Here is a 13964-nt window from a genome sequence, read left to right on the forward strand (position 1 = left end):
TTTTTCAAGATTTTATTTACTTATTTGACTGAGGGAGACACAGCAAGAGAGGGAGCACAAGCAGGGGGAGTGGGAGAGGGAGAAGCAGGCTTCCCATGGAGCAGGGAGCCGGATGCAGGGCTCAATTCCAGGACTCTGGGATCAGGACCTGGGCAGAAGGCAGAGGCTTAATGACTGAGCCACCCAGGCACCCAAGAGAGTAAATCTTAAGCAGGAGAGCACAGGGCTTGATATCAGGACCCTGAGATCATGCCCTGAGCAGAAATAAGAGTCCAATACTTAGCCCAAGAAGCCACAGAGGCACCCCAATTAGCTATGTTTTTTTATAAATAATAATAAGGAAAAAAATGGCATAGAACCAAAGACAGTACTCAAGGACAAGCTAATACAGGGAACAGTGGGCTTGGCACAGTGTTTGACTCCTGCAGGAGCAATAATAACTGACCTAAGAACAAGCAATAATAGTAATTTCCCCACCCATCAGTCACTTCCTGTCGACAACTTTGTGGGTACGGTTTTTTCACTCAGTGTTTCTGGAACCTCCCCTGATGACCCACGTTGTCGCTATCCGTCTGTCTCAGGGCGGAGGTAAGCCATAGAGTCATCCCTGTGTCCCTTTGTCTTCCCAACCCTGCAGCGGGCCCTACTCTCGGATGGGCAGCCGTTCCCTTCAGGCCTCGGCGCCGCGGGACGTGGGGCGCGCAGCCGGCTCCTCGCCTCAAGGCTCGGCCTACCGGAGAGTCTGGGCAACCTTTGCCAACCAGTCCAGGGCTGAGAGAGACGCTTTCCTGTGGGATGTTTTCCCTGAAGACTTCCTCTGGGGCGTCTCCACCGGAGCCTTCAACGTGGAAGGCGGCTGGGCCGAGGGCGGAAGGGGGCCGAGCGTCTGGGACCCGATGGGGCACCTGAATGCCGCCCGGGGCGCAGTGACACCGGAGGTGGCCAGTGACAGTTACCACAAAGTGGACATCGATGTGGCCCTGCTCCGGGGCCTCCGAGCCCAGGTGTACAAGTTTTCCATCTCCTGGTCCCGCATCTTCCCCAGCGGCCGCGGGCACCGGCCCAGCCCCCAGGGCGTTGCGTACTACAGCAGGCTCGTGGACAGCTTGTTGGCCGCGGGCATCGAGCCCATGGCCACGCTCTTCCACTGGGACCTGCCCCGGGCGCTGCAGGAGCATGGTGGGTGGCAGAACGACAGCGTGGTGGATGCGTTCCTGGACTATGCGGCTTTCTGCTTCGCCACCTTCGGGGACCGCGTGAAGCTGTGGGTGACCTTCCACGAGCCGTGGGTGATGAGCTACGCTGGCTATGGCACTGGCCGCCATGCGCCAGGCCTCTCAGACCCAAGGGTGGCCTCTTTCAAGGTATGTCTCGGCCCACCTCACTGGGGGAGACATTTCTCTGGGAGTAAGTCATTTTCTCTTCCCTTCAGCAGGACTTTCCTTTTTGTCCTTTAAAAGAAGCCAGAAGGGGGAGGGAAGGCACTGGAAATTGTTAATCACCTTATTTTTCCAGACGCTGTGCTGGCACTTGGAAACAGTCATTATGTCCTTGGCACAGCGCTGCTGGCTGAGGGAATTGGGGGTGGGAGAACAGGAACTGCTTCCAATGGTGTCGGTGGAGGGCCAGAATTGGGGCCAGCACATTCTCCATGTGGAGAGTGGAAAGTGACAGAAAACTGAACCCAGACTAACCTAAGCAAAGAGGGAATCTGTCTCCCTAGGAAACTGAAAAGTCTGGGTTTTAGCTGGTCACAGTAGAACTTGATCAGACCTAGAACGTGCCACTAGTACTCAATTTTTCTTCTTCTCTTGCCTCCCCCTACTGGCTTTCTACTTGAACTGCCTGCTAACCAGATGGCTGCAGCCCTGCTCTCCTTCAAGACCAGCAGGAAAGCAAGCTTGCCTCTCTTCTGCCATTCCCAGCAAATGCCTTCCTGTGTCTTGTGGCTGCTGCCTGGGTTGCATGCCCACCCCCCAACCAGTCACTGGGTCTAGGCTAGGGGACTGGAATGCACTGGCTGGTCTGGGTCCTGATGCCAGCTCTACCCTTCCACACTGGCTGAGAGGAAGGGGGGGAGAAAGGGTCCAGCTTTCCAGAGGCTAGTCAGTATAGCATTCCCATAAGAAGGGGATGTATATACTGGAGACAACAATTTAAATGGCTTAATATAGGTCCTTTCTATCCTTTCCATATTTCTTCAAAATCTCAGCCTTCCCTGGCAGCCTTCTTCAGGATGGACTGGTTAGTCTGGCTTTCTCCCACCACACTTGGGGTTCTCTTCTGAAATAGGAGTCTTTGCCCCATACTGGTTGTTAAAGAGGACACCATGGCTCATGTCCTTGAGATTTAAAGCTTTTTGGAGGAGATGATACAAATACACATAAGAAAATTAGAGAACAGAGCACCTGGCTTGCTCAGTGGGTTAAAGCCTCTGCCTTCAGCTCAGGTCATGATCCCAAGGTCCTGGGATCGAGCCCCACATTGAGCTCTCTGCTCAGTGGGGAGCCTGCTTTCTCCTCTCACTCTCTGCCTGCCCCTCTGCCTACTTGTGATTACTCTCTGTCAAACAAATAAATAAAATCTTAAAAAAGAAAATTAGAGAACAGTTTCAAATGTCCACAATGAGATAGAAAAATTGGAATCGGTGACTTGATGAAATGCCAAAAAATCATAGCACTGAAGTCAAGGCTTCTACTCTGTTCTCATTCAGCAAGTGACCATACACACCGAAAGAGAACACTTCTGAAAATGGAGGGTTGGAACCTTTCTATTCCTCTCTTCATTGTAAAACTCATACTAACCTCTTCTCCTTAGGCTTCTTATCCCTACAAGTGTGGCTCCTGGAAAGTCTACCTCACTTTGGTCTTTCACATCTTGCTTTTATGTATTAATTAAAACAGTATAATGCCTTTAAGGGAAAATTTCATAGAAAAAGTTTCTCTCCTGATTCTGCCCATGTTTCCTTCCAGTCCTGGCTCCCTTGCATTCACAGTGTACTCATAGTGCACTTGATTTGGTGCATTTTTTAAGTTGACTTTATTTTTTATAGTAGTTTTAAGTTCATAGTAAAATTGAACAGAAGTTACATTGATTTCCCATATACTGTCTGCCCCCCGCCACAGCTTCCCCCATTATCAACACCCCCCATTACCAGCATGGTACATTTTTTACAATTGATGACCCTACACTGACACATCACAATTACCCCGTGCCCATTTTTCACCTGACTTGTCATTAACACTTTTCCATGTTCCGTGGCCACAGTGGCTGGTTCTGCTAGTGGTCTGATAGCCCACCGAGCCCCCTGCCTTACACGGACTCATTTAGGAGGCAAGCAGTCCTACCTTTTGGAAAGGAGCGCAGTTTGCCATGGAGTTTAGGACCCAGTTAAAGACTAACATTTGGAACATGAGAAGCAGTGAGGAATTTCATTTCTAGGGCCTATTTTGATATGAAATTTTTCAATAATAAGTGTCATCATCTTCAGAAGATAAAAATGAAAAAGGAAAGGAAGCTATGAAGCCACAAGCTCCTGCCTGCACTCCAGGTTTCTGCTTGGCGCTTGTATACACTTTTTTTAAAGATTTTATTTATTTATTTGACAGAGAGAGGGAACACAAGCAAGTTGAGTGGGAGAGAGAGAAGCAGGCTCCCAGCTGAGCAGGGAACCCAATGTGGGGCTCAATCCCAGGACCCTGGGATCATGACCTGAGCTGAAGGCAGATGCCCAATGACTAAACCACGCAGGCACCCTTGTATCCACAATCTTCTTTAGTGCTTCTAAATGGATCCATAATTACTGCTTCTTGCAGAAAAGGAAACTGAATGAGAAGATTGAGTTTCCTGAGCAAGTTAGTGACAAAGTCAAGATTAAAATCTATGTGTATTATACTCCAGGCACACCACTTTTGCCTGTTTTCCCATGGTGCTCTGCCAAGGGAAGCTGTTGACTTTTGTAAGACCTTGAGTTAAGTCTACAAAGAGGTTCCTGGACATGGGTTTTCTTTCTAGATTTCACTATAGAAAGGAGGACAGGTAGGTTAGAATTATCCCATTCCTTGTATGGCGACTAAAATGATCCCCCCAAATTCGTTGTTGATGAATTAGTCAGTAAGGATTATTGAGGGCAAAGGCAGAATAGCATCGTTTGGGACAATACAGGCCTAGAGTCAGACTTCCTGCATTCTACCCTCTCTGGATCTTGTTTCCCTCATTGTACAGTGGTAATAATAATTATACTTGCCATATAAGGTTGTTGTAAGAAATACATGAGAGAATTCATTAACAATGTTAACTATGAAATACGGTGTTGGTGCTGCTGCTATTGACCTGTCTGTGGTGGTGGTGACTCATTGACATTGTCATTGACTTACTGTCTCTGTTGTCTGCATTGTTGATATTGCCAGCACTGGTGTTGATGGTGTTGTCAGTGTCAACAATGTCCATGTCCTTGATTTATTGACGTTATTAGCGTCTGTCTTAACTTCTTATTGATATTGTTGACTTGTTGACATTGGCATTAACTTGCTGATGACTTGCTGATGTTGTTTATGTTACTCTTTTTATTGATGTGGACATTTTCACTGTTAATGTTGTCATTAACATTGGTAACCTTGACATTGGTGTTAACTTGTTGATGTTGTAGACTTGTTATTGGCTTATGATTGTTGGCTTTGCTGTTGGTTGTTATGAAGCACTGTATTCCCTTCTTTCTTCCTCACAAGGTGGCTCACTTGGTCCTCAAGGCTCATGCCAGAGTTTGGCACCACTATAATAGTCACTATCGTCTACAGCAGCAGGGACGTGTGGGCATTGTGTTGAACTCAGACTGGGCAGAACCTCTGTCTCCAGAGAAGCCCGAGGACCTCACAGCCTCTGAACGCTTCTTGCATTTCATGCTGGGCTGGTTTGCACACCCCATCTTTGTGGATGGAGACTACCCTGCTGCCCTGAAGGCCCAGATCCAACAGATGAACCAACGGTGCCCCAGTCCTGTGGCCCAGCTCCCTGAGTTCACCGAAGCAGAGAAGCAGCTTCTGAAAGGCTCCGCTGATTTTCTGGGTCTATCTCATTATACCTCCCGCCTCATCAGCAAGACCCAAGAAGATTCCTGCATCCCCAGCTATGATACCATTGGGGGCTTCTCCCAACATGTGGACCCTGCGTGGCCTCAGACCTCATCCTCTTGGATTTATGTAGTACCCTGGGGTATAAGGAGACTGTTGCAGTTTGTATATTTGGAATATACAAGAGGAAAAGTTCCAATCTACCTGGCTGGGAATGGCATGCCCATAGGGGAGACCGAAGATCTCTTTGAGGATTCCTTGAGAGTGGACTACTTCAATAAATATATCAATGAGGTGCTCAAGGGTAAGAATGATGTTGGTGATTGGAAAGTGGGTGGTACTTCTCCAAGTCTTCAGAGTTTTGTTTAATGAGACAAAGATAGTCTTCCAAGAAAATGAAGCCAAAAAGTAGTAGTAATAGTAGTAATAGCATGAATCCTTCACATTACTCTCCTGTCTCCCCCAGAAGCCTCAAGTTTTTGCTCCTGTGTTCTTATTTCCTATAATGCCTCCTTCTCCATCCTGCCCATCTGAGTCTTATCCACTGATCAGGAATCATCTTCTTTTAATGCATTCATTTAACAAAAATGTATTCAGTGCCTATTATGTGCCACACATTGCACAAGACTGTAGGAGTAAAATATTGAACAAATATCACTTTTTCCCAGAGGACACTCAGAGTCTACAGAGGAACCCAGAAAGTTACAATATAGGATGACAATGGCATTATAAGATCGGACTCCAACACATTAAATCTTCCCTCATTGTTCTGGCCACATTAATCTCCATCTTCTTTAACCAGCTATAACATCTACATTCCACACCATTAACTTTGATCCAGTTAATTCATACCTACAGAATCATTCTTGCCTAACAAAGCTTCAAATGGATTTTAAATTTTTTAAAAATTTTAATTCCAGTATAGTTAATATACAGTGTTATATCGGTTTTAGGTATACAATATAGTGATGACAATTCTATACATTACTTAGTGCTTATCATGATAAATGTACTCATAATCTCCTTCATCTATTTCGCTCATCTCCACACCCCCTCCTCTTTGGTAACCATCAGCTTGTTCTATGTGGCTAAGAGTCTTGGTTTGTCTCTTGTATTCTTTGTTTCTTAAATTCCACATATGAGTGAAATCATATGGTATTTATATTTATCTGACTGACCTGTTTCACTTGGCATTATACCCCCTCCATCCATCCGTGTTGTTGCAATTGGTAAGATTTCATTCTTTTTTATAGTTGGGTAATATTGCATTGTATATATAAATACCACATCATCTTTTTTTTATTTTTTATTTATTTATTTTTTAAGATTTTATTTATTTATTTGACAGACAGAGATCACAAGTAGGCAGAGAGGCAGGCAGAGAGAGAGGAAGAAGCAGGCTCCCTGCTGAGCAGAGAGCTCGATGTGGGGCTCGATCCCAGGACCCTGGGATCATGACCTGAGCCGAAAGCAGAGGCTTTAACCCACTGAGCCACCCAGGCGCCCCATACCACATCATCTTTATCCATTCATTTTTTGATAGAGACTTGGGCTGCTTCCATAATTTGGCTGTTGTAATTAAAGCTGCAATGAACAGGGCACATATATCTTTTTGAATTAGTGTTTTTTATATTCTTTGGGTAAATACTCAGGAGTAGAATTACTGGATCATAGGGTAATTCTATTTTTAATTTTTTGAGGAACCTCCATGCTGTTTTCCTCAGTGGCTGTAGTAATTTGCATTCCCACCAACAGTGCATGAGAGTTCCTTTTTCTCCACATCCTCACCTGCACTTGCTGTTTCTTGTGTTTTTTATTTTAGCCATTCTGACGGGTCTGAAGTGATATTTCATTGTAGTTATGATTTACATTTTCCTGATGATGAGTGATGTTGAACATCTTTTCATGGGTCTGTTGGCCATCTGTATGTCTTCTTTGGAGAAATGTCTGCTTGTGTGTTCTGCCCATTTTTAAAATTGGATTATTTATTTTTTAGGTATTGAGTTATATCAGTTCCTTATTTTGAATACTAACCCTTTATTGGATATGTAGTTTTCAAATATCTTCTCCTATTCCAGAGGTTGTCTTTTAGTTTTGTTGATGGTTTCCTTTGCTGTGCAGAAGCTTTTTATTTTGATGTAGGCCCAATACTTTATTTCTGGTTTTGTTTTGTTTGCCTCAGGACACATCTAGAAAGATGTCGATATGGCCAATGTTAGAGAAATTACTGCTTATGCTCTCTCTTTTCTACAATTGTTATGGTTTCAGGTCTCGTATTTACATTTTTAATACATTTGAGTTTATTTTTGTGTATGGTGTAGAAAACTGGTCCAGTCTCATTCTTTTGCATGTAGCTAACTTTCCCTATGCTATTTATTGAAGAGACTTTTCCCCATATGCCTTTTTATTCTAAGTAAAAAGGAATGGCAAATAGTTTTCATCTCATATGTCAGTGCTAATCAGTTGATAAGTGGGTCAGTGCTAATCAGTTGATAAGTGGCGAGTCACCTGCCTATGTTAAGGGGGCTATGTTGAGAAGATTTCAAGGCCTTGTCTAGATTCACTGAAAGAGTTGATTAGTAATACCTGCCCTAGGCACTTCAGTAAGGAATGGAGAAACACAGTCACTGTTCCTGAGGCCAGACACTCTCTCTTATACTTTGCTTGTACCCTTAGCATCAGGGTTACAATTCTGTAATCTTCACAATCCCAGAATCCCTTTAAGAGATTATCTCAAGTGATCTTTGAAACAGCCTTGTGCAGAAAATAGGGGCATATTTTTAAAAAAGATTTTATTTATTTGAGAGAGAGCATGTACACAAGCTGGGAGTTGGGGGAGAGGCAGAGGAAGAGGGAGAAGCAAGCTCCCGAGGGAGAAGCAAGCTCCCCAGGGAGCAGGGAGACCAATGTGGGGTTTGATCCCAGGATTCTGGGATCATGACCTGAGCTGAAGGCAGCCGCTTAACTGACTGACCCACCTAGGCATAGTAGAGGCAGATATTATCTTGATGGGACAATTGTGAAAACTAATGCTCAGAGAGATTACATGATGTGCCTGATCAGCCAGTGAGAGGCCTTTTTATTTCTGTCTCAGCAATACCCACAAACCTATGAGGCTTCTATTCATCTTTGTTTCCAGAGCCTATTACAGCCTGGGACAATGTAGGTGCTTATTAAATTATTTATTGAATGATTAAGTAAACTATACATAGTATATGAATTATGCCTCTTATACAGTTAGTGTTTGTTGAGAGTCTGTGTAATCTGATAAAAATAAGGCTTAATACTTTGCTAGTTCCCAGTTTGAGCCCAAAGCTGTTGCTTTACTCTGAGGCTGGTTTTTCCTTGACTCACCAGACATTTTTTTTTCTTCATCCTCCTCCTCCTCCTCTTCTTCTTCTTCTTTTTTTTTCTTTTCTTTCTTCCTTTCTTCTTTCTTTCTTTCTTTCCTTCCTTCCTTCCTTCCTTCCTTCCATCCTTCCTTCCTTTCTTTTATTTTCCTTTCTTTCTCTCTCTCTCTCTTTCATTTTTCTCATAGTTCTGGAAGCCAGAAGTCCAAAATGGAGATGTCAGTAAGGCTACTCTCCCTCCGAAGTCTCCAAAGTAGACTCCTTCCTTGCCTCTTCCAGCTTCTGGTAGCTCTAAGCATTCCCTGGCTAGTGGCTGTGTCACCCTGATCTCTGCCTCCATCTTCATGTGGACCTTCTCTGTTTCTCTTTTAAGGATTCTTGTCATTGGATTTCTGACTCACCCAGTTTTGCAGGATGATCACGTCTTAAGACCCCTAACTTAATTACATCTACAAAGACCCTTTTTCCAAATAAGATTACATTCACTGGTATGGGAAGTTAAGATTTGGACATATCTTTTTGAGGACTTCTATTCAACCCACTTACCAGGGAATACCTTACTGTAGGCTTTATTTCTCTTTTCTAAGATGGGATGTGTGATCATTTTATGTCAGTATTGCTAAACATTAAGGAAAAGCAAAAGTACATTTGAGATATTTTTCATTCTATAAAAAAACCAAGGAGTCCTAATAAAAGCAGATGGAACACATTCTCGTATTCATTTTAAGGCAGGAATGCTCCTCTGGATTGAGATTTATGACCACAGATGTGGCTTGATGATTTGTAGGGCCTTGTGGATTTTTCTTTTATTCATTCTAAGGAAAAAGGGTTGGCATTTTTGGGGTAACCCAAGTCCCCTCCAAACTGTGTGTATCAAAAGGAAAACCTTTATTTTTTTAAAGATTTTATTTATTTGACAGAGATCACAAGTAGGCAGAGAGGCAGGCAGAGAGAGAGGAAGAAGCAGGCTCCCTGCCAAGCAAAGAGCCCAATGTAGGGCTTGATCCCAGGACCCTGAGACCATGACCTGAGCTGAAGGCAGAGGCCTTAACCCACTGAGCCACCCAGGCGCCCCAAAAGGAAAACCTTTAAATAGCAACATCAGTAACAGAGACTTTAAAAGAGTTTTGTTTCTCTCTGTAGCTATCAAGGACGACTTGGTGGATGTTCGATCTTACATTGCTCGTGCCCTCATGGATGGCTTTGAAGGCCCCTCTGGTTACAGCCAGAGGTTTGGGCTGCACCACATCAACTTCAACGACAGCAGCAAGCCGAGGACTCCCAGGAAGTCTGCCTACTTTTTCAGCAGCATCATTGAAAAGAATGGTTTTCTTCCCAAGGTAGTAAAGAGACTGCCATCACCCAGTACATCAAACTTTCCACCTAAAATGAGAGCCTTCACTTTTCCATCTGATGTGCCCTCCAAAGCTAAAGTTGTTTGGGAAAAGTTCTCCAACCAACCCAAGTTTGAAAGAGATCTGTTCTACCATGGCACTTTCCGGGATGACTTTCTGTGGGGTGTGTCTTCATCAGCTTATCAGATTGAAGGAGCTTGGGATGCTGATGGCAAAGGCCCCAGCATCTGGGATAACTTCACCCACACACCAGGGAGCAATGTGAAAGGTGGTGCCACTGGAGACATCGCCTGTGACAGCTATAACCAATTGGATGCAGATCTGAATATGCTTCGAGCTTTAAAGGTGAAGGCCTATCGTTTCTCTCTCTCCTGGTCTAGGATTTTCCCAACGGGAAGAAACAATTCTATCAACAGACACGGTGTTGATTATTACAACAGGCTGATCAATGGCTTGGTGGCAAGCAACATCTCACCCATGGTGACACTGTACCATTGGGACCTGCCCCAGGCTCTCCAGGATATTGGAGGCTGGGAAAATTCTTCCTTGATTGAGTTGTTTAACAGCTATGCGGACTTTTGTTTCCAGACCTTTGGGGATAGAGTCAAGTTCTGGATGACCTTTAATGAGCCCACATACCAGGCATGGTTAGGTTATGGCTCAGGGGAGTTTCCTCCACAGGTGAAGGACCCAGGCTGGGCACCTTACAGGATTGGCCATGCAATCATCAAAGCTCATGCCAGAGTCTATCACACTTACAATGAGAAATATAGGCAGGAACAGAAGGGGGTAATCTCTTTGAGTCTCAGTACACACTGGGCAGAGCCCAAGTCACCAGAGATCCCGAGGGAGGTGGAGGCAGCTGACCGAATGCTGCAGTTCTCACTGGGCTGGTTTGCCCACCCCATTTTCCGAAATGGAGACTATCCTGATGCCATGAAGTGGAAAGTGGGGAATAGGAGTGAACTTCAACACTTAGCCACCTCCCGCCTGCCGAGCTTCACTGAGGAAGAGAAGAGGTACATCAGGGGCACAGCCGACGTGTTCTGCCTTAACACTTACTACTCCAGAATCGTGCAGCACAGAACGCCCAAGTTAAACCCACCCTCCTATGAAGATGACCGGGAGACAACCGAGACAGAGGACTCTTCATGGCCTGCCACAGCAATGGACAGAGCTGCACCCTGGGGGACGCGAAGACTGCTCAACTGGATCAAGGAAGAGTATGGCGACGTCCCCATTTACATCACTGAAAATGGAGTGGCGCTGACCAGTCCAAAAGTGGAAGATACCGACAGGTTATTTTACCACAAAACCTACATCAATGAAGCTTTGAAAGGTAGGTGAGCATTGATGTCCCCCTTACAGAATCTTCCAGCATCCATATGTCACATGCCTGAAATGGTTTGGCAGAGTGGATTACAGACCATCAACAAGTCTCTCTTAGGGCCTAACTCCATAATTCTTTTCCCTTCTGGGGTTACATATCCCTTTGGAAATCTGAAAAAAAGCTATGGTCATCTTCCCACACATACAGAGTATTTTCATGGGTCCATCCATTCCTTACTGAGCAACTGCTGTGTGACGAGTTCTATTCTAAGTTCAGTGAACGAAAAGATAACATGGAGCTTATATTCTAGTGAGTTCCATGCACCCCAGAACAAGAAACTCTTCTCTAATTCCCATTTGTATGATTAACTTCTAAAGTGGGCTGAGACTCTCGATTTGAGGCATGTCCCTTTACCCCAACAAAAGAATTTGATTTTGCAAAGATTGGCCATTAGTCATTGTTTTGAGGGCATCCAGTGCTGGCAAAAAAGACAAGGTGATTTGTCTATCTGGGCACACATTACTTGTGTATAGAAGGTCACAGTTTAGGACTACTGTCTTGAATGAGGTGCCAGTCTTGGCTGGGCTTCTTGGGGAACCTCACCCTCCTGGTGTAAAGTTCTTCTCTTCTCCCTTTGGGATGTTCCCAGCCTACAGACTTGATGGCGTAGACCTTAGAGGCTATTCTGCATGGTCTCTGATGGACAACTTTGAATGGCTGAATGGCTACACAGTCAAGTTTGGACTGTACCATGTTGATTTCAACAACACAAACAGGCCTCGCACAGCAAGAGCCTCAGCCAGGTACTACACAGAGGTTATCACCAACAACGGCATGCCTCTGCCCAGGGAAGACGAGTTTCTCTATGGACATTTTCCTGAGGGCTTCATCTGGAGTGCGGCTTCTGCCGCATATCAGGTGAGAAGCCCGGGATCATTCAGCAACATCTGTTGCCTACCTCCTAAGTGCCAGGCTGTGGGCTCAGTGCCAAGGGCAGGACGGGGAGGGTCAGGTAAGAGCCCAGGGTTCTCATAGACCTGTGGGAGGGAAGTACTAGGTGCCATGTGGAGAGTCATAGAGGTCCTTTCCCTGGGCAGCCCGGCTTCTTCACATTCCCGGATTCAGGCAGACCAGCATGGCTTCTAGGGCTGTGCTGAGATGGGTGTTCAGAGGCAAAATGGAGCAGATGAAGTTAAGCACCAACACTTAGGCAGAGACATGCGAACAGGAAGCTTCTCTGCTAGAATGTGTCTCTTATCACCCAGTCTCTTCCAAGCAGGCAGTTGGCTCAGAGTGGCTGTCACAGGGGCCTGGGCCTGTTTTGATGTCCTGAGGACATCCCAGTGTCAGCTTATTCATGCCAAATGAAGCTCACAGATACAGAAAACATAAGGGTTTTGCTTTTCCCCCAGAAAAATGAAAGATAAAAAGCAAAGAGTGACTTGCCCAGGCAGTTAGTGGGGAGTCCCTGCTTTCCATCTTCTGCCTCCGTCGATTGTCTTTGAGGCAGGAGTGGGGGGGGAATCTGTGTGCTCCCTGTGGGACCTGCTCAGGATCAGCGCTGTGAGCTGATGTGACCCTGGGTGTGCTTAGCCCTTGGCTGTGTTCCAAATAGAGCCGCGGGAAATGTTTTTGAGGGAGGGGAGGGTTAGGTACCCCAGATGACCGCCCTACTAGTTTACAGTGGAGTCTCGGACCAAATTCTGCCGTGTTGAGACGTGATTAAGTAAATGTACAAACACAGAAACTGTTCATGGAGCTTGTTCTGTGGGCTGGAGGAAACCCCAGTTCTTGGTCCTCTTCAGCGCTCTGGCCAACACCTTGTATGAAAGAATCATTGGAAGATATATCAAGATTTCAGAGATCATATTCTGTTATTCTCACTTCAGGCCAACAGATCCCGCTGTCCAGGGTTTCCCCAGTTCAGCCTGATGGACACTGGCACGGACGATTCCTTATTGTGGGGTTTTCCTCTACCCTACTGGGTGTTTAGAAGCCTCCCTGGTCTGTAGCCACTAGATCACAGGACATTCCTCCCCAACTTTAACAACTAAAAATGTTTCTGGAGGTTGCTAAACGTCTCTTCAGAGGAAAAATAGCCCCTGGAGGAAAACCACTACCCCACAGGTTTACAGCTGGACACAGGAAGGGTTAGGAATTGATTCTAGGGCACAGGCTACAGACCCTACAGGATTCTTAAGCCCAGTCTGTACAAGGGATAGGAGTGTCTTAAAATGCTTTTAGCCAGCCCACATCTTGAATGATTAAATCAGTATCTGCAAGCCCCCATTTCTATTCATCAGGTGGTCAGCAGGCACAGTTCTCTCCATTTGTGACCTTAAATCGTCTAATTAGCAAAGTGTCACATATAAAAATTGATGAGAAGTGCTTAGAGTGTGGGCTATAGCTATCTGGCTAGATATCACCTGGTTGTACTTTTTTTTTTTTTTAAAGATTTGAGAGAGTGAGCGAGAGAGTGCACTTATGGGGGGAGGAGCAGAGGGAGGGAGAGACAGTCTTAAATAGGCTTCGCACTGAGCACGGCCGGGCTTGATCTCACAACCCAGAGATGAAGACCTGAGCGGAAACCAAGGGTCAAAGACTCTCAGCTGCCTGCACCAGCGCCCCCATACCCCTGATTATACATGCCTTCTTTTTAAAACCTTTTATTTGGAAATATTTTTGAACAGAGAAAAGTTGCAAAAATAGTAGAGGACTCCTATAAACCTTTTCCCCATATTACTCAACTGTTTAAAATTTTACCATTTGCCTTATTTTCTGTGCATGTGTATACATACACACAGATATATGTATATGAAAACTGATTCTATCACTTGAATAAGAAGGTGTTTGCCAGGTT

General features: G+C 45.2%; 1 protein-coding gene across 1 annotated transcript in view; it reads left to right on the forward strand.

The window, feature by feature from the left end:
• LOC111143551 (lactase) overlaps window positions 1-13964 on the forward strand; it is a 50840-nt gene that overhangs the window by 23163 nt on the left and 13713 nt on the right. Inside the window, exons 6-9 of the mRNA XM_022497380.1 lie at window positions 638-1364; window positions 4728-5373; window positions 9563-11113; window positions 11754-12022. Of these exons, the coding sequence (XP_022353088.1) occupies window positions 638-1364; window positions 4728-5373; window positions 9563-11113; window positions 11754-12022 (3193 nt within the window). The remainder of the gene's footprint in view (window positions 1-637; window positions 1365-4727; window positions 5374-9562; window positions 11114-11753; window positions 12023-13964) is intronic.

This window comes from Enhydra lutris, unplaced genomic scaffold (genome assembly GCF_002288905.1).
Source record: "Enhydra lutris kenyoni isolate GAN:26980312 unplaced genomic scaffold, ASM228890v2 scaffoldscaffold1, whole genome shotgun sequence".
In the NCBI taxonomy this organism is placed as follows: Eukaryota; Metazoa; Chordata; class Mammalia; order Carnivora; family Mustelidae; genus Enhydra; species Enhydra lutris.